Below are 19,515 nucleotides of genomic sequence, written 5' to 3'. Positions count from 1 at the left end.
GGGACTGATTCTATGACCAAACTCCTGAGCTATGATTCATATTCAGTAATTTCCAGCTGTCCTGCTACGAACTGGCGTATGTCTTCATTTCTCTCCAATTCATCTTCTGAGTCAGGAGTACTACATTTAATACTAGGATAAGCTCATGCTTCTCCAAGACACAGCTTGTGTCATTTTATAAGCACAATGGATGAAAATATGAGAGTCCTCATCACACGTTTGGAAAGATTTTGAACAAAAACTGCAAGGGAAGGAGTCTGGCTGAAGCAGTAGCAGAACTTCTCCACACGTGTTCAAAGACACTGCAGAAACCCTACACGAAGGCAAGCAGACAGCCCTATGCAAAAGCACTGCTATTTCACTACAGTGGCACGTCTATCCTTCAACACATTCAACAGACTGAGTTTTAAAGGACAAAAATAAAACCACTTCTGCAACTGAAATCAAGCACACACATTTAGACCTTTTTAATATCAAGTTTAGAAGTAATTCCACAATTTAAACAAGCGCCACAGGGAAACATCTTAGTAATGTTACATGTTTGCCAAGTATGTCTGAATAATGCCAACATAAGAGGTGCTTTCGCAAGGTCTACATTCTCCAGAAATAAAAAAATAAAAACAAAACAAAAATAAAGCACATGAATTTGGGGTTGAGGTTGGAATAGGAGACAGTTCAGACCTGGTTTAATCCTGAGAAAGATGGGTCCTGAGAAGTACTAACAGTCATGCTTCTTTTCCTCTTCCCCACTGGAGATTCTAAACACTGAACAAACAATAGAGGGTGGCAGTGCATCAAACAGTATTGCTTACATTGCAACAATGGCCGGCGCAGACAGGCAACACCGAGGCGTTCGAGAAAGAACAGGGTAGCCAAATGCCATCCTTCTTCCACCAAGCACTGTAGTTTTCAAAAAAACTATATATGTTCATTTTTTTTTTTCAAGGAAGAAATTTGAAAGATGTGACAAGGTAAATTTCAACTGTGAGCCGCTCCAAAATGGCACTGCCTTGACCAGGGATAGCAATGGTGACATTTGGCTCTATTAAAAATGGAAATTAAAGTTTTGCTTACAAAAGCGTCCTTTGGTTCCACATACTGCCCTTCCCCCAAAAGACATTTAGAAAAAGTAAATCTTCAGTAAGGAAGAGGTAGAAGGCATTTAGTCACCTTAAAGTTTACTTTCATAAGCATGCAGGGCTTATTTCTAGCAGAGCTGAAAATTCGTCTTTTAAGATGGGAGCAAAATTTCTCCCTATCACCAAATTAAAATTTGAAAAAAAAATCAATTTAATTTTTAAAAAAATATAACTCACAGGAAGCTACTGGAACAAGATTACCATGCTATTCTAGTCTTTTTGGCTGATTTTCTTTAAACTGTGCATAGTTATCTCTAAAAAACCCAAACCTACACTTGGTTACAAAAAGAAATAAAGTAAATACTGTATGGTGGCAAGTGTTCCCTAGATAAAGCACCTGGTTCCAAACTGAAGCAACCCACTCTTCGTATTCCTGGTGTACACATATCAATTCGCACTTCTGTCAAAAATTACCTCCCTAACCTCTAAAACCCTGCAACAGTAACCAAGCCCATGCCCACAGACAGTGTTTACCACCATACCATTGTGTGGTTCCCTAACTAGTCTACTAATGGGAGAAATATATAATGGTTTACAGGCAATTTTGTTTTTCACTTCAGTTGATGCAAATCTAGTATATTCCTCCACTAAAGTAAGCACAGCAGCAATTTCTAGGCCATTAATCCACATCAAGATGAAACAGTGCAACAATGCCAACCTAGCATGACTGTGCAAAAGTATAGAAAAATGGCCCCAAAAGAACAACTGGAAATCAGAAACTAAAACTAGCAAAAAAATTACAAATTTCAAGTTACACTTTAAGTCATGCCAGAAAATTAAGGAGCCTAATGGCTCGACACAGCAGAGAAAAATAGAGCTCTACAGAGTGAAAGTATGAAACTTGGGAACAAGCAAAGTTTAACAGCAACAGGATTACATAAAGACTGCCTTTCAGCTGGACTTACAAGCTTTTCCAACAATGGTTGTATCTAAACATTCAGTGCACTGCACCTCTTCAGACAAGAGCTGTTATCTCATGTTAATCAAGCTTTGCCCTTCTATTGTTCATGGCCCTGAAGTTGGCATTCATACAGGCAAACAAAGGTAAACATTTTAAATACTAGTAGTGCCTAAAAAGATGAGACATTCTCGGATGGCATATAGAGAAGATAAGTGGGAATCTTGCTTCCAATAAACAGCTTGATCACATACATTTGTCCTGAAGTTAATTTCTATTAAGTAGCATGCTTAATGCATTGCCAATGCTGCCTGTCTGCCCGAGCTCGACATACAAATTGCAGGATTAAGCATATTTCACTCAAGAGAACTAAAAATAAAATAAAAAAGTTTTCTAATATATAAGGTTTTTAACAGGGAACATGCACTTCTGACTACGTTTACCCATCCAAACAAGTGCAACAACCTCAGCCCGCCCCCCTGCCCTCCTTTGTTTTTTCCCCACAAAGCAAACCAAGAGCAGTTTTTTGTTGTACAACATATCCAGGTACTCTACAACTTAACAGTTTTCCATCAACATATTTACATAATTTTGTTTATTTATAAAGGCAATTGATCTATATGTTGGCTATTAGTTATAAGCACAATTCTGATGGCTGAAGAGTTCTCTCTACCAGTCTGTCACTGCAAGGTTTAATGCCCTGATGACTGGCAGGTCAGGAGCTCCTGCACTGGCATGAATTCTTTTCACCCCAGGAAGTCAGCCCCAAAGCCAGAGATTACATTTGACTTTATCATGGAGGAAAAAAGTGCTATTACAACAGCCACCTCAATAAGGAGACTCCATCATCGAGAAAAGTAGCTAAGTATTCTCCAGGGTTAGTTTATAAACTTGTTGCAAGCTTAGAAATCATCTTGCAATCAAGTGCACCTCACAAGGTGGGTCAGAGACCCGCATGTGTATGCCGCTGCATTTAGGAAGTGGACACTGAGAAATCCACGTTCTCACATCAAAGAACCATGGTTTTGCATCCAAAACACCAGTTTTAGCAATGCGTTTTACAAAGGTCGTGCAGATTGAATCAAGTAACATAGCCATTCCCTTTAGGTCTTTTAAACAACGAGCATTAGACTAACCTTATTACAGTGACGCCCAATACCCATTAGGAAGTTATCTGGTTTAATGTCTCTGTGTATAAAATTCTTTGTGTGCACATATTCAATTCTACTGATCATCTGTAAAAAAAAACACAGCAACATAACACGTAAGATTTCAATGAGAACAATACAATTCTCCCAGACATTCAATGAAAGCATGAATTTTTAGTGTTACTTTCCTCTGCAACTTAGTTTATATACTTGATTAATGAAAACCAAGTCCTTTTTTTTTTTTTTTTTACACTGTTCAAATAAATTTATCTGTCTTATCTTGTTCAGGACATGGCAGATTAAATGCTCAAAACTATTTCCCAGACGTTCAAGTGCATGTTCTAACCATAGTGTCCCATTAAAGAGCAATTTCTTTTTCTTACTTCCAAAGGTTTTCTATACCTACCACAAGATAATTTTGAAGCTCATTCCCACCCCCTGTCTCAGTTATTCATTCATGTGAGTATCACTTTTCCAGTTAACAGTTTTCACGGAGCAAGTAACAACTTGATTGTGGCCCATACTGTCATATCTAGGCTACAGTGATCCCAGAGTAACAGTCAGCAATGAAGTCAGAGAGACTCTGGCACATCTGTATCATCATATACAGTCATGCAATTTCCTGTGCATGAGATCACAGCACATGCATTTATGCAGTACAGCTTTCCAGCTACTAAAACACTCTTAATACAGTCTTTAGTGAGTTGAATTGTTACAACATGATACCCTTGACAGCTGTTCTACCAGACTATGACCTAAAAGCCAGTTCTGTGCACTGACACCGCACATCTCTCCTATGTTTCCCAGACAACAACTAACCTGTGTTTATCATCCAAAGGAATATTGCATGAAAACCATACAGATTCCCTGGAGATGCTGCAACACACAGACTCTAGCTAACCGAGCAGGCAGACAGCTCTCTAAAGCAACTGTACCACTCACTTAAGGCAGATGAGAACAGGGACAGCTGACCTTGACTCCATACAAATGCCGTGAGCTTCCTTGGCCAAGAGCCTGGGATTCTTCAAGCATCTGGCTAAGCGACAACTTGGTACTAACATCAATTACATAATACTAGATGAAATTTAAACTACCACTGAAAATTCAACTCAAAAAACCCTCACTGTCTTTCAAGTAGCTGAAAGCACAATCAAGCTATTTATTAAATAGCAAGAAATAAACATGGTTGGCCATTTCAAACACTGTACTGTCATGACCAAGTTGAAAAGATACCAGCTGCTAGAAAGAGGCTTAACAGACCTCCATTTCAGAGGCCTTGATTAAGTTTGATGTAGCGTGGCATCTCCACTAACAGCTTTAAGAACTGTCTTTAAGCCTAACAACCAAACCAAGATTTATTAGCTCATTGTCTGGTACTAGAAGTTACAGCAGGTTGCAAGTGCATAGTGACATTCAGCAATAGCAGACCCGTAGACTTGCACGCTGCCCGCCTGTCAGCGCAGCTGGCCAACATGTAACAGGTTTCCATTGAACCACATCAGCCATGACTGGAGATTGCTTCCGACATTCCAACACCACCCCCGTGGCTGATATCAGGAGTTAATCCACTCATTAGTCTTGATACTTTAATAAAGTTGCACTTAGATCCACAGTACCAAGGAGTTGGTATCTGCGCTGCCCTCCCACTACAGGCCTACGTTCATTTTGTATGCCACAGCACACAGAAGCCACCTTTACTTCATTCCTATATAGGTCAAATGTTTACTTAGCTACATACAACACTGCATAACACATTATTTAATCCACTTAGAGAACCACGCTGCAGAAAATACTTTACTGTTTTTAACTTCCTCACAGTAAGATTCGTACATACCTGGTCTGCTAACATAAGTACTGTTTTCATCGTAAACCTGCGAGAACAGAAGTTGAATAGGTCTTCGAGGCTGGGACCAAGAAGATCCATAACTAGAACATTGTAGTCCTTTTCTTGACCATACCACCTGCAATGAAGAAAATTACTCAGCATTAGCAGGAATCTTAATGCAGCCCAGGATACCATTAGCCCTCCTGACTGCAAGGGCACATTGCTGGCTAATGTTCAATCTTGAAAGCTAATTAAAAATTAGGGCTAGTAGTGTCTTATTTTTCCTGTAAGCAAAGTCTGAGGACAAAACAGAATACACAAGTTGACAAGTGCATATGCACACACTTCATTTTCCCTTAAGAGGAAACACTGCTACACTTCAGCAGCAACTGAAATACGAGACACCAAAACCAATGTGCAATCAAAGCAGAAGCCATTGTATGTCAACATACTGAGGTGCACATACAAAGTCTGAACTGAAACTTATTTGCAGGACACCTTACACTCCTGTCATTGTTTCTTGTGCTATTTAACTTCACAGAAACATTGCTAAATGCTTGAGCTTTGTTTCAGCTATGACTGCTCTGCAACAGACCAAAGCAGCTCATGCAGTTAACTCACACTATGTCTTCATTCATTCATCCAAATTTAACTAATAGCAATCAAATTCTACTGTCCTATTAAGTAGAACATAGAGGCTTTTTTACCAGGTTTTCAGTATCATAAAGGGAAAAACACTTAAGTGTCATAAAACCAAAAATACAAATGTAACAATGTCTCAACTGCAGTGACACAGACTGCCATAACCACTTTATGTGTCAGATAGATCAATTCGGGGCAAAAAAATTAAATGTTACCAATACTGTGAGGACAAGCACAAGGCCTGTCATGCCTATTTTTCCTTCCAATCCATGTCTAGCATTTCTGTCTTAGTATTGCTTTATGTTATCTGCAACTGGGGGAGGGTATTTCACCACCTAAGGTGCCTGAGAAGACCTGGAGTCACACCCTTCACTTCTGCAAATCTCAGCTGTGAATTTCCGTACTTTAAATGGGCACTGAAAGACAACCTGAATACTGTCCTCTATGGTCTTTCTGCACACCCCAGATACCTACAGTTAAGTGAGAGGTGTGTATGAAAAACTGTTTATGAAGCTGTGCTGAGTACTAGCACATCACTATGAAGATTCAACACCGTATCGATCAGAAGGCTGCGTTGTGCCTTTGCTAGGCACCCAAGTCCTTATGACAAGGACCTACTACCAGCAGGTGGCGGATAAGGCACTGACCAGTTCTCTCCTGGAGGAGTCGACATTTCCAACAACAGTGGTGCAGACAAGATTCACCAAAAACAGACCCCGTAAGAGCACGCAGTTTAAAAAAAAAACAAAACAATAAAAACAACCCACAAGATTCATCTCAAACACAGCAGTAGCTGGGGCTTAAAGACCTGTATAGACATTTCATTTCCACTTTAGGCATTGACTTCAGCAGACTAATGCACAGTTGTCTGAAAAAGCCGACAAATTCCTTGGTACTCACACGATTCCAAGCTTAGCCAGGCTAGTAAAGTCAAATGTTTACAAAAACACAGAGAAAAGATTCTATATTTGGATTTGTTTCAGGAACTACTGAACTACTGGCCTGTACCTTCCCACTGTCAGGACTCTAGTAGAAACCATGCACTTCATAATGCATTTTTTAAAAATTGACAGAAGTTATATATGGGCTGTTCTTTTACAGTCAGTCTAGAACCTTTATTAATTCCCTACATCAAGAGGGGATGCAGAAAATATGTATTTTGAAATCACTCATTCAAATGAAATGCCAACAAACCAGTTTTCCTCCAACATGTTCATAATCATACCAATACTCTTTATCAGCTTTTGCCTTCTAAAAATTCATTGAATGTACTATGATGTACCAGAAAAAAAAAAACCCAAACATACAACTGACTCAACTGGAAAAGCATGCTGATGGTATTATTTGATAAAGTATGTAATTTATGTAAAGGTTAATACTCACATTGCAACCTGACACCAAGCCATGAAACATACACATTTTGAAAAGACCTGCCTAGCTAGGCCCTTTTCAGGAGTGATCACAAGCTAGTTTCAACTGCAAGAGCAACCAAGAACAGTATTTAAAACATGCAATGCAGAGATGGAGAAACAGTAAAAATGAGATGCTGTTGAGAAAAGTTCTTAACTACAAACCAGCTTCAGTTCAAGAATTACTGACTGTGCCTGTAAATCTACTCCTTGGTTCCTATCAAAGTCAATATGCAAGTGTCTGAGTAGTTCTGACAGGGCTCTATAAACAACTCCACAGGTCACAGACGAAAAAGAAACAGTATGGTCATCTAGAGCAATGAAAACTGGACCAAATGACCTGTCTAGTTATTCTGTCGTATGAAATTTACATTTGTTGTGAAAAAGCCTAACAAACAATTAGCTGAACTGAAACATTCCAAGGATCAAATCAAGATCTAGGTAAAATATGTTTCTCTTCAAGAAATGGAAGTCCAATTCAGTTGCTGAGTATAGCCGTTCACTACAGTAATGGCTCAGCGCCCAAGAGACTGCAGTTAAGGGAAGAGGATCGAAGATCAGTCTTCAGCTGAGCTAAGAAAATCTAGTTACAGCATCATCAAAAAAGTAAAGCTGATGAAAAAGGAAGCCTACCCTGGGAGCTACATTTTAAAGAGCATTTGGTTCCTCTACAGGGAGATCTCTGCTTAGTAAGTGCAGTAATTCAGGTTGATTGCACAACCTCCATTTGGCCTACTTCTGCATATGCACAAGACAATTTTAATCTCCTGACCATTTTCCAGCAGTGGAAAGCAGATTCAACTCTGCAAGACAAACAGATAATATGGGATCTCTTAACATATTATTTTCATGTTTACCTGCCTGTAATTCCTCACAGAAGACTGCCCCATCTATTAATTTCAACTGACAACTGAAATTTCTGCTAGAGCATTGGAGTAACTTGTACTCTATTTACTTTGCTAACACAGCACATAAGTTTTCATTTCCCTTGGAACATTTTCAGGGAAAACGGGATTAAGAGGTAAGGCTACATCACATCCATTCAAAGTCTAGTAGCTGCTGTTACTGGCAGCTCTAAGTAAAAATGTTAGAAGTCTTGGCCCTTCTTAGGAAACCTTGCATATTATGATACATAAGAGCTTGGCAAATACTCCTTAAACCCATATTCACATAATCACTGTAAGATGGCATACAATCACCCATTTTGGACAAGCACAAATTCAGAGCACTTTGGTATGCAAGTTTTAACACTATGGGGCTAAAGCGCAAAACGATATGGCAACAAACTGAGCACAATTCTAAAAATAAAGCTAGTGTATCAAAGACAAATCTTCAGAAGTTCTAATACTGCACCAGCAATGAAACTTGGTGTGAACTACTAATATGAAGGAATGATCCACACAAAGCCCTGGCCATCCATTAGATGACACTAGCATTTCAGAACACAAGTGTCCTACATGTCTGTTAGAGCTCCATGGACTTTTTTCTTTTTTAGAGCACTTCGAAGTGGATAAAGTGGAGGAAGCAATAGCAGAAATACATTTTAGGCAGGGAGAGTTTTGGAGGGGAGTGGAAAATGGAAGCAAGATATTTAACTACTTTACAGTTCACTTTGGATGGGTAATGACTCTGCATATAGTTACATACAATGTATTATTTCAAAAAGAAAAGCTGAATTACTAGACTAGGAAAACTCATTATTTCTCTAATTTATTTCCACAGTGCAGTATGTCCCATTAGGACATATTTCCTGAATAGAGAATTTTGATTCTGCAGCACAGGTCCATTTATACCTACTTATGCCAAAACCACACACAGATTATAATCAGCTTTCCTGAAGCAGTAGATGATCTTATTGAGGGCTACACAAAACACTGACAGGACAATATTATTAAGAGCTAATATTTATCCTTGAACTGGCAGTGTAACACTGCAACATCTGATACAGCTGTTAAGAACTCCAGCCCACATCCAAGCTGCAAGGCATGCCCAAGCTCATGCATGCATGAAAATGCTCTGTCACTCTCCCTTGCCTCATCTGTTTAAAGCTACAGACCAAATTCCTACAGATCAATTAGAATACAGTAAATATCCTTTATGAAGCTTTCCATCAAAGCATGGTTAAAAATTGAACACTGCGACCGTAACTTGATTTCAGTAACTCGCCTAATTTCAAAGACGAAGACTCACCCTGTCAACAAGTTTCCAAATCATGTGGCCTGATATATTGCCCCAGTATGCCACACAGCTGAAATTTTGTAACATCTTGAATTTCAGTATTTGTGGCTCTATGCTGAACAACAAGTCACACGACACAGCAGTTTGAAAGTATTTATAGTTTCCAAATCCCATACTGTAACGCAACTATGATGCCAGATCACATGACAAGTGAATGTTTACTTGAACTCATGTGGGGTATTTTTTTTTTTTTTTATTCCTTTGCTAACGTTGAGAAGAGCAAGTGAAGTGCTGAAGCACATCTAGAACTTAGTAGCAAATGCTGTAGTCAGGTCTACCCAAACTTAAAATCCTTTTCTGTTTTCAGAGCTGCATCTTTCAAAAATCATATGATGTCTATTTCAGCAACCGCATAAGCAATGTCAGTGACAAAAGACAAGTTTGAGAAAATGTTTAAAAGTTAGGTTTGTGTTTTTTTAAACTGATAAAATGTTTCATTCAGTTACTGCAATAGTCTCTTCACATCTAGTATACTTTCCTTTGAAAGCGTCAAATTGCAGTAGGTCAACTAGCAAAGTGGGCGAAGGGCTAACAGAATTCAAACTCGGGCCATGAAATTACAGGCCCAGTTTCAGACTACTATACCACTTACACAATTTTAGCAGATAACCAGCAGTTTCATCCATTGCAATAGCACTTGTAATTACAACAAGGTAAAAAAGCCAGCACAATTATCAAAGCTGTGTGAACTGGTCATGTGATGAATAAAAGGATTTAGAATATTCACATGAGAAAAATCTCAAATTCAGATCCAGATGACTTATTGAATAACTGTACAGCTGTCAGTCATTGGTAAAGAAACCCCAAATCCTATGCATTCTGAAATGCATGAAGGCAGTAAAGGCATTGTCACCACTAACATAACAGCAGATCATTTTGCCTACAGTTTCTTATATACAAAACTATAGCATCAGCTCAGCGTCAAAACAGTGTTCCTACTACCAGAGCAACTACAAGACAACTGTTTTATTCTGGCTTAATAAAAGCTCTCCTCAATCAACACCTGCTTTGCCAGATAACCTATCCTCCACTACAGGCTTCTGTTGATTTGATCACTGACTATTCCAGCAGAGGCTGTGGCATTCTGGAGTTACAAACAGAACTGCTGAGGACCATGCTTTTGTGAGACAAAAAAATAACTCCTGGTGTCTCACTGCAAGGAAGCACAATCCTTCTGTGACAAGACTTGAATTGTTACACTCGAACCTTTAGACTTCCGGGAACCTTTACAGTCACATCAAAAAAAAGAGAGGCCGATTTGGACTTCTTTGACATTACATAAACTTTTGCCACTTTCATAACTCACAGTATGTGACCCTATGATTATTCTGTATAGTCCTATGCAATTAGTTTCCCAGCAATTGAGCTTTCGAACATGAAGTGGAAGAGCTCATATGACAAAAATGGAGACTGTCAGAAGAAAATCAGTGGATAAAAAAGGTATTAAAACAAAAAATGTACAGTCAACCACCAAGATGGAAAGAACTTCCTATTAGAATTACCTGCAATCACCTTATTAGTAAGTTTAACAAGTCAGCAGGCACATGAGGGTGAATATGCAAGTCTGGAAGGCCTCATGAGCACACAGGATTCAGACATCCTACAAAAAAACAAATGACCCTGAACTGAGGAACACTCTGGAACTGTGTTCCATTTCTGCAAGCACTAAGTCATTTATACAAAAGTCTCTGAACTGGGCATTAGTCAGATGATGTGACTAAAGAGAAAACAGACCTCCCTATAATCATATAGCTCTAGTATCAGGCATCACTGAAAAGTAATAAGTAAACCTAACCAGTAAAAGTACGGGTATTCTACACAGAAACTGTGAAGCAATCAGTATCAATGCTTATGGCACTAACATGCAAGCCTGTCACCAACATTCAAGGAAAGGAAACCCAAATCAGAACCGGCACCGAAAAGAGCCCTCAAGAAAGATGGGAAGGCGATGACCTCTGTAATCACGTATTCAAACAGCTCAGCTAGGCAGCAACAGACTTATGCAACTATTCTTTATGGACACAGGACGACTGTAATAGGGAGGTTGTAACAAAAAAAATAAAATCAGGGAAGAAATAAATAGGAGCTTGCCTATCATTTATCTTTAGGCACAGAAGCTCGCTCTGTCTGAAAACAGAATCATAAGCACTGCTGTGCTAGCCTAGAAAGTTTTAACATAGCACCTGATTGATTCACAGAAAGAATAGCATGCTGTCCAGAACAGGTGTCAGATTTAGACCAAAGTGGTCCCTTCTGCTTCCATGTTCTAGACTTCTCAGGACAGACACCTCCTGACAAATAATGGTGTTTCAGACAAATTGGGAAGTATATTCTGCCGGCAAAAATATACTAATTTGAGGCTTAACAGATACTGAAGCAACACATATAAGAAAGGTAGTCTATCATTGCAAGATTCATGTCTAAAATGACACACATATTTCTAGTTTATCTCCCCAAAAGCTGGAAAAGCACTTCTTAACTGTTAGTCAGCTAGGTTAATATAAATGAACTTAACATAATATGGCATGACTGAAATACTGAAATGGAATATTTAGCAGATGTCATCTAACATTAGTTGCCATGGTGAGTATGAATTAGGCCACCCAAGTACTAAATAAAGAAACAGCAATGAACACCCTACGCTATGAAGTTAGATAGACTCTATAAATAAGATTCTGTATCTTTTTTTTATAGTAATGAGAGAAATATGAATACGTGAAGTATGCCAGCGCAACTCATCTCCTAAGCAACAGGTTCATTTCATCTGCCTAGTGTTATGTTACATACATACTTCCACGTAGCTGATTTGCTGTTTTGCTAGCTGTTTAATGAGGTACATTAACACCTCGAAGGAAGTGAGGAGAACATACGTCAAGTTTCTTCCACACAAGTCAGAAGGTTCAGTTCAGTTGCAAGGGTAAGCCATTAATCTGCAGTAGGTACAGGAAACGCTGCCGAGAGAGTGTTTCAGTAGTACCTCTGCTGACCCACCTGTTCCAAGCAAGAGTAACACTGATCTGAAACTGCATACTTTTGCATCTGTTTCTGCAAAGGCTGACCTAAGGCAAGGAAGGAAAAAAAAAAAACAACAATCCACACAAAACAGGGACAGCTTGCTTTGTTTTCAAAGTGTGGTCTCTCTTGTATGCTTCTAAGGAGTCCAGAAAGACCAATTAAGACAGAAGTTTGCACTGGTATAAAACATGAAATAGATTTTTGTTTAAAGACGTTCATTCTCTCAGTAGAAAAATTTTAGGTATTAATTTAAAAGACTAGCTTTCAATTTTAATTTGAGCTACCAGAACAAGAGGTTTCCTCTCATCTACTAGAGTGGTTCTGCCCTCCAGCATGCAGCCTCAAGTAATAATAGAGGATCAATTAAGAGGAGGTTCTATTGCTTGAAACTTCCTCCTCATTACTCATAGACCTAGATGAAACTATCAGTCTTACCAATGAAAAGAAGATAGAAAACTTTTCAGACTTCATCCAACTACGAGTCTGTGGGTTTGGTCAGTATTATTTTTCTGGCAGTGTTTGGGTTTTTTGGTTTTTTTCTGTTTTGTTTTGTTTTCTAAGACTGCAGAAAGTTATTGGGAAAACATTTAAAATGAAGGTGTTTGAGAGGTGTATTTACAGATTTTTAAGCACTGCCTAAAGAGATCAAAATTTGAGTGCTCAAGGAAAAATCTGTTGGGAGAACAAGCCTAAAACTACAAAATTTGACCACATTTTTCCATTACATGTATTATGTAGTAAAGATGAATACGGGCAAAGTCTGTTATTGATAGATTAACCAACAACATGGCAGTAATCAACCAGAACAACACAAACTGTAGATGCTTTTATAGCAAAGTCAAAGATTTGCAAGTCTAAAAGGATTTAGAATATTGAGAGAATAAAGACACTCCAATCTCGATTTTTAGTATTTTACATGCAGATGTGTCCTGTTACAGTGAGAGTACCAAGGCCTCTTGTTCACCCTCCATGAAAAGTGAAGGCTCACAACAGATCCCATACAAGCAGCATTAAAAAACTTCACTCCAAAAGTGAGATTTTGCTCATTAGCCTTCTTGCAATCAGGCAGAAAGGCCATCAAATCAACCTCAAAAGCTACATAAAAAAAAATTGCTTGGTTCTAGACAAGTGACACTCCAGATACACCATCTTATCATTAGTAAGTTTGCAATCACATATAAAGGGCAGAAATCTGTTTCAAGAACAGGTACCCAAAATGAATGAGCAATCCACACCTCACCTATTATTTCAGCTTCGTCAATCAAACAACCACAGCAGGCCACTCCAGTAAGGCAAAACCACATAATGCAACTTCTAGCAAGTTGATCTTGGCCACTGCATTACTTAAGTAGATGAAAAGTGGAGAACAAGTCCCTTTTAAATGAGGAACACAAGATTACATGCCTCTGTTTCCTAGAGGTGCAGCACTGAGATAAAAACGCTGCCGAGCCCAGCTTATACAGCATGGCAATGGGAAAACTTTGCAATGATTCCTTAGTTTTCTATCAAATGCTCTGTTTATGCTGTTGTTGTTCAAAGGTGTTGCATTACAGGAATTTTAACAAATGTGTTGAAAGATTTTCCTTCAGCTTGATTCATTCTTATAAATGTACTGAGCCAAGAACAGCTTATTCCAACTAGACAGCATACCATTATAAAACAATGGCGGAACATGTATTATCAATTACACATGCAAAGTGACCTAAGTACAAAGTCATACATTCTCCTAGCTTAGGTGCTGCCAAAAATGCATGTCAGAAAAGCCTGAATTGTCTGAAACAATATGCACACTAATTTCACTTTGGTCCTAGTCTCTGTAATCACCTATTCAAAGACATATCCTTGTTAAGCACCTGAAAGACATATCTCATCTGGTAGGTCAAGTGCTCCCCCTTAGATTCAGAGTACCATAGATTCCACTTGTACTAAACACATCACATTTTAACATTTCTTGCAAGAACTGTGCTGGGTACCCTGCTCATAATCCCCTTAAAGATGATAAAAAAACACCACAAAAATACTGTTTTAGATTTCTTGAAGCATCACCAGATGTCATACAGCAAAACGACAACTAGTAACAGAAGCCTAGTCAAAGAACCTGTCAAGCAGCATCTAGTACATACAACCAGATTTATAATTAATGCTGCTTCCGAAAACAAAAAAGGTATTTAAAAAATTTTCTGAAACTTTTCCAGAATACTACAGAGACTGTGAGAACCTGAAAGTGAAAAACTTTAAGACTCACTGACATTATCAAATATATCACATACACCTTTAGCTCAATGAGTCCATATGTGAAAACAGATTAAGTCTTTTAAACAACTCTGTTTAAGCTGCAAGTATTCTGCCTAATTCAGGTATGTTTATTCTGTTCCTGCAAAAGTCTGTAGTGAATGAGGACAGAGGGCCAATACAACACTGTCTCCTCCACTATGCTATACAGCTCCAGCTTACGTTCAGGACTACAACCAGTGGTGGGTTGTATTAAGCTCAGAAACGCAGACTGGTTTTAGGTCTCATTAAAATTCATACATGACCTAGAATATGTCATCATTATGACCTTACAATAGACCCCAAAAGCCACTATTGATACAGGTGCATACAACAAAGTTAGGGAAGGGTTAACAGACTTAACAGAATCCACAGTTTGACCCGATATCTGAATTCAAACAGTTTCTCCAGCTCAAGGAACAAAAATCCTTTACACCATAGTGCTAACATAAGAAATACTAGCTTTAAAAACAATTATCAACAAAGTTCAAAAAAAGAACAACTTCTTGCACAAAGTCTTTCTGGAGAAAACTGAAGTTTCATTTGATCTGTTCTGAGGCATAGATTCAGTAGCTGGGAACTAACCCAGTATAACATCTCAACAGTCTCAAGAGAAATAACTTCTCCTAGAGTCTGCTGCACCAGTGATTTTCTTCCAGATCAGGAAATATTAAACACTATTGGAAGTTTCAGACAGAATATGAAACAAGGAAGCTGCATGACAAGCAACTGGGAGGGATTAATCTTGGCATTTTAACTGTACGGAAATCGTAGTGACGCATCTGTTGCGAGCAACAGAAAGGGGCTGCCATTTCATTCCTGGTTGAGGTTCTCTGCAGTCTCAAGCCTTACAGCACATAACTATGAAAGGAAAAGATACATGCCTGAGCACGTCCCTTGTCCCAACACGAGAAGGGGGAGGGTTAATCACGTCCATCCGCCATTTTCTGAGCGGAGGAGGAAGACATGTTGGAACAAAAAAAAAAAAAAAGGCAACAAAAGAAAGCAGCCATTTCCAGTACCAGCTCCAAACTCTCAACCTCATCAAGAACATTGGTTCTCACCGAAACAGTCTCACACTTTGTTCTAATCACAACAAGAATTTCTCAGAGCTCAGGAACTGCTGAAGATCTCACTTTCAAAGCACAGTACGTACGGAAGAGAGACAGTGGACCAGTGAGAAGGATACCCAACTAGTTGTAGAGCTTGGAACAGAGTATTTTTCCCCCGAGAGCCCAATCCCTTCCAGAAAAATCTCTTTTTAATAGTGGTGTCCTGGCTCACACTAACACTAAACAAAAGTCACTGTACTGGCACACATGAATGATTCCTACCGTATATGTGGGATGCCAACTCCTCCCTGCAGAATCTTGTACAGTTTGCTTTCATACAGCAGCTGGGGATGTCTAGCCTTCTGAGACTCCAACTTTACAGCAACTTCCTAGAGTGAGAAGGAACAAGGAGTCAAGCAGAGCGTCCACCAAGCGCAGTCTTGCCACTGAGGTTTAAGGGTTACAGCACTTCATTATCCCACACACACCCCTGCTGCAAATGCTTTGAGATGAAATTTTTTTTTAGGCTCTTGGTGCTCAAGATCCCGCATTTTGTTTTGTCTTCAAATAAAATCCATATCGTGATGATTTGTACATAAACATCCATCCCAGGTCATGAAATTGAGCTGAAGATGTAACGTCTTCGGATCCTTGTGAGGAAGAACATACGTGGGTGTTTCTTCTTTACAGCTCAGAGCCATGAGGGGGAGGAAGGAAAAAAAAAAAAGCACACACCAAGACAAAAAGAGCTGAAGAAACAGGGAGTCTTCTTTGTTTCCATTACTGTCGATGAAAATGAGATAAAGCGTTCCCCAGCTGAGAGACAGGGGGACAGATGATTGGTGGGAGAAGGACGACTCTGGCCGCTCATAAAAGACAAAGTATGTTTTCCCACAATGGTGGTCCCGTATGCCTACCACTCGCAAGCAAGCTGCGACCGTCGGGTGGTGGAGACCACGGCCGCAGGGCTCTGCGGTCGGCAGGGCAGTGCCGCCCCCCCACCGGGGGAAAGCCCCCCAACCCCGGGGTGCGCACCGGCACCCCCGACCCCGGCCAGGCGGGGCCAAGCCAGGCTTCAAGCTGGCCTCGCGAAGGTTATCTACCGCTGGTCTCCGCCTGCCCCGAGGCGCGGCAGAGGCCGCGCCGACGGGCCCACGGAGGGGACGGGGTGCGAGCCGCCCTTACCTCCCCATTGGTGATGTTGATCGCCAGGTAGATGTCTCCGAAGGAGCCCGACCCGATCTTTCGCACCAGCTTGTATTTGCCTCCGACAATGAACTCGGCCTTGGAGCCGCTGCTACTCGCCATGGCGGGGGGTGGCTGAGGGCCCTCCCGGCGCCGAGAGGCTCGGGGGGCAGAAAGAGGACTCTACCGCCGCCCCCGAGGAGGGGACAGGGTCGGGGGCAGAACAAGGCAGGCCGGTCTCCGCTGCTAAGCGCCAGCCAGGCCCCTCCGGCGGGCGCCCCCCTCCGCCGCTCGGTCCCGCTCTCCGGCCGGGCAGTGCTCGGCTCCCGGCGCCCTCCAGAGAGGCCAGAGGCGGCCGCCGAGGCGCTGTGAGGGCAGGGAGGGGGAGAAGGGGGAGGGGAAGGGAAAGGCGAAGCCCGCTGGCGCCGCCGGGTCCCGGCCGCCGCCAGTCCCTCACTCAGCCGCCGCCGCCATCTTGTCTCTCAACCGCTATCGCGGACACAAAATGCCCCCAGCCTCCAGCCGCCGCTTCTTCACCGCGCGGGGCACGCTGGGAGCGGGGCTGGGCGGCCGGCGCGCATGCGCCGGTGAGCGTGGCGGGGTGGGCGGGGAGAAGACCGTAATAGGCCCTCTGCGCGTGCGCACGCACCACCCGCCCTCAGAGCCAATGACCGGCGTCGCTCTTCACTCGACCCCGGCCTAGCGGCGCGGCGCGTGCTGGCTATGCGCATGCGCACCACTCGGACCCGAGCCCGGGCGGAAGAGCGCGGAGAGACGCGCACGTGCCCTCACCCGTTTCTTAAAGGGGCAGGCGTCCGGCCGCGGCTGGAAGCCGGGGGCCCTGCTGAGTCCCCCGGGCCCTGCTGAGCCCCCCGGCCCTGCTGAGCCCCCCGGCGCCGGCGCTGCTGCAGGGCCCCTCCAGCGGCGGGGAGCGCCTCGCTCACCGGGCGTGCGCCCTGGCCGGCTGGGGGCGGCCGTGGGCATGAGGGTGCGGGCGGCGAGGCGGGGCAGCCACCGCCATGACGCACACTTCGCGCCTCCCTCGTGTGGGGCTGCGGCCGGGCCGCTGGCACCGCCTCAGGGCTTGTTCCACATCCCAGGCCCCGGCCCGCTGCATGTGAGTGGGCTGGGTCTGCACGTAGATGAATCCACAGTGACTTGTGCCCTACCCTGCCCTGCTGCCGCCGGCGGGTCGTGGGGCTGAGCTGAGGCCTGGTGGCGGCTGCCCTGCTCCTGTGCGCACACCACATCTGCTTCGTGGCCCTCCCCTGCTCGGCCTGGCACGTCCAGTTTACCCCTCCGACCTTCAGCATAGCGCTGCAGATCCTGGACGGGCTGCATGCATTTCTGCAGGGAGTTCATCCATCCAGGAGCGGATTCGGGAGGAGCCCGACGAGGCTATGGCCCCCTCGCAAGGACCACGCCACGGGAAGAGCTGCCTGTCATGGCCACATCTCCCGGCCCTGTGGCCCCCACCGTCACGTGGCCATTACACTCGGCTCGTCTCCTTCCCCAGATTGCTTGGACCTGGCAGTTCGTGCTCCAGGAGTTGTTTCTTGCTGTCTGTCAAAACCAAGATCTCCTCTGTTGCCCCCTTGCTCGGCGCTGTGAGTTTTTCCTTCACAGGAACACAAAAGTGTGAATTCCCGGTGACTCATCATCACTCCCTGTCAGAGCAGCGTCTTCTGCTGTGCAAGCCTACTTTTGGGAAATGATTCAGTCTGCAGGAGAAAGAAAGCTCCTACAGTAATGTAGCTCACGTATGCAGGGGGAAAACCTACACAGGGTGTCTGCTTTTAAGGGGGGCAGTCAGAGAAACTGCTTTCCAGTTTGCCTGGCGCACCCAAAGCCGTGAGAATAATAAAAAGTTTGATTCTAAGACTGGTCTGTGCACAGATTTTTTTGAATAGCTAACTATTTTGGAGAAAAGTGAGATTAAGAGGTCTGGGTTAGGGCATTGCTATATTGGTAGGAAGTTGTTCATATGAAGGCAGAGGAGGAGTCCTAACAGAACAGCATCTACACAGTGACAGAGGCTTTTATTGCACTCACCATGTTGCTTTCTATCGTGGTAAAGGCACTGTAGTGCCAGCACTTTCTGTCTGCACAATTGTAAAAAAGTCCTGGCTTGTGTCCATCCGGCAGTGAGGCAGTGAGGGAAGTCTGCGATTTGCCTGTGTTTCTTCCTGCAGTGGAGTCGGTCAGCTACAGGATGACTCCATAGTGAGGTACCGGGAGGCATGGAGAGGGAAGATTGGCAGCCAGCAATGCTCTGACTGCAAATATCAGTTCCAAGTTCCCCTTCTGTTTCAGGGGCCTTAGATCCAAGGTTTCACTACGGGTTTTTCTGCATCTCTAATAAAAATAAGATGCGAAGGATTCAAAAACATCTCGGACCGTGCCAGATGCACCAGAATGAAAACGATGCTCCGAGAGCAAGCGAGCCTCCAACTCACTCCCACCGTGGTTCTGCCCGGGAGCATTGGCACCAGCGAGAGCATCTGCACTCTTGTCACTCAGCGGGGACGTGGGTCTGGTGCAGAGGAGCTCAGATACTTCGCACGCTCGTTAAGGGGGCTGGAGTTTAGAGGGCAAATGAGGTATCTCCACATCGCAGTCGCTGCTAAACGCAGAGCCCGCGTGTCCTCGGCCGCCCCCGCGCCGCTGCTCGCGGTGGGACGGGTGCGCGGCCA

The 19,515-nt window shown here is 42.8% G+C and overlaps 1 protein-coding gene across 4 annotated transcripts in view; it reads right to left on the bottom strand.

Annotated features, from left to right (window-relative positions):
* The window catches only part of CSNK1A1 (casein kinase 1 alpha 1), a 33,782-nt gene extending 16,386 nt beyond the window's left edge, over positions 1–17,396 (bottom strand). For 3 of the 4 annotated variants that reach the window (XM_075441903.1, XM_075441905.1, XM_075441904.1), the window contains exons 1-5: positions 16,823–17,396; positions 15,920–16,026; positions 5,020–5,146; positions 3,174–3,272; positions 682–765 (exon numbers count right to left, since the gene is read on the bottom strand). In XM_075441903.1, the coding sequence (XP_075298018.1) occupies positions 682–765; positions 3,174–3,272; positions 5,020–5,146; positions 15,920–16,026; positions 16,823–16,945 (540 nt within the window). In that variant the 5' untranslated portion in view covers positions 16,946–17,396. The remainder of the gene's footprint in view (positions 1–681; positions 766–3,173; positions 3,273–5,019; positions 5,147–15,919; positions 16,027–16,822) is intronic. The other variant, XM_075441907.1, reaches the window with a different exon arrangement.
* Between the last annotated feature and the right edge of the window lie 2,119 nt (positions 17,397–19,515).

Source organism: Opisthocomus hoazin, chromosome 23, assembly GCF_030867145.1.
Source record: "Opisthocomus hoazin isolate bOpiHoa1 chromosome 23, bOpiHoa1.hap1, whole genome shotgun sequence".
In the NCBI taxonomy this organism is placed as follows: domain Eukaryota; kingdom Metazoa; phylum Chordata; class Aves; order Opisthocomiformes; family Opisthocomidae; genus Opisthocomus; species Opisthocomus hoazin.
Note: the sequence above shows the minus strand (reverse complement) of the source record. Positions and strands in the feature narration are given on the sequence as shown.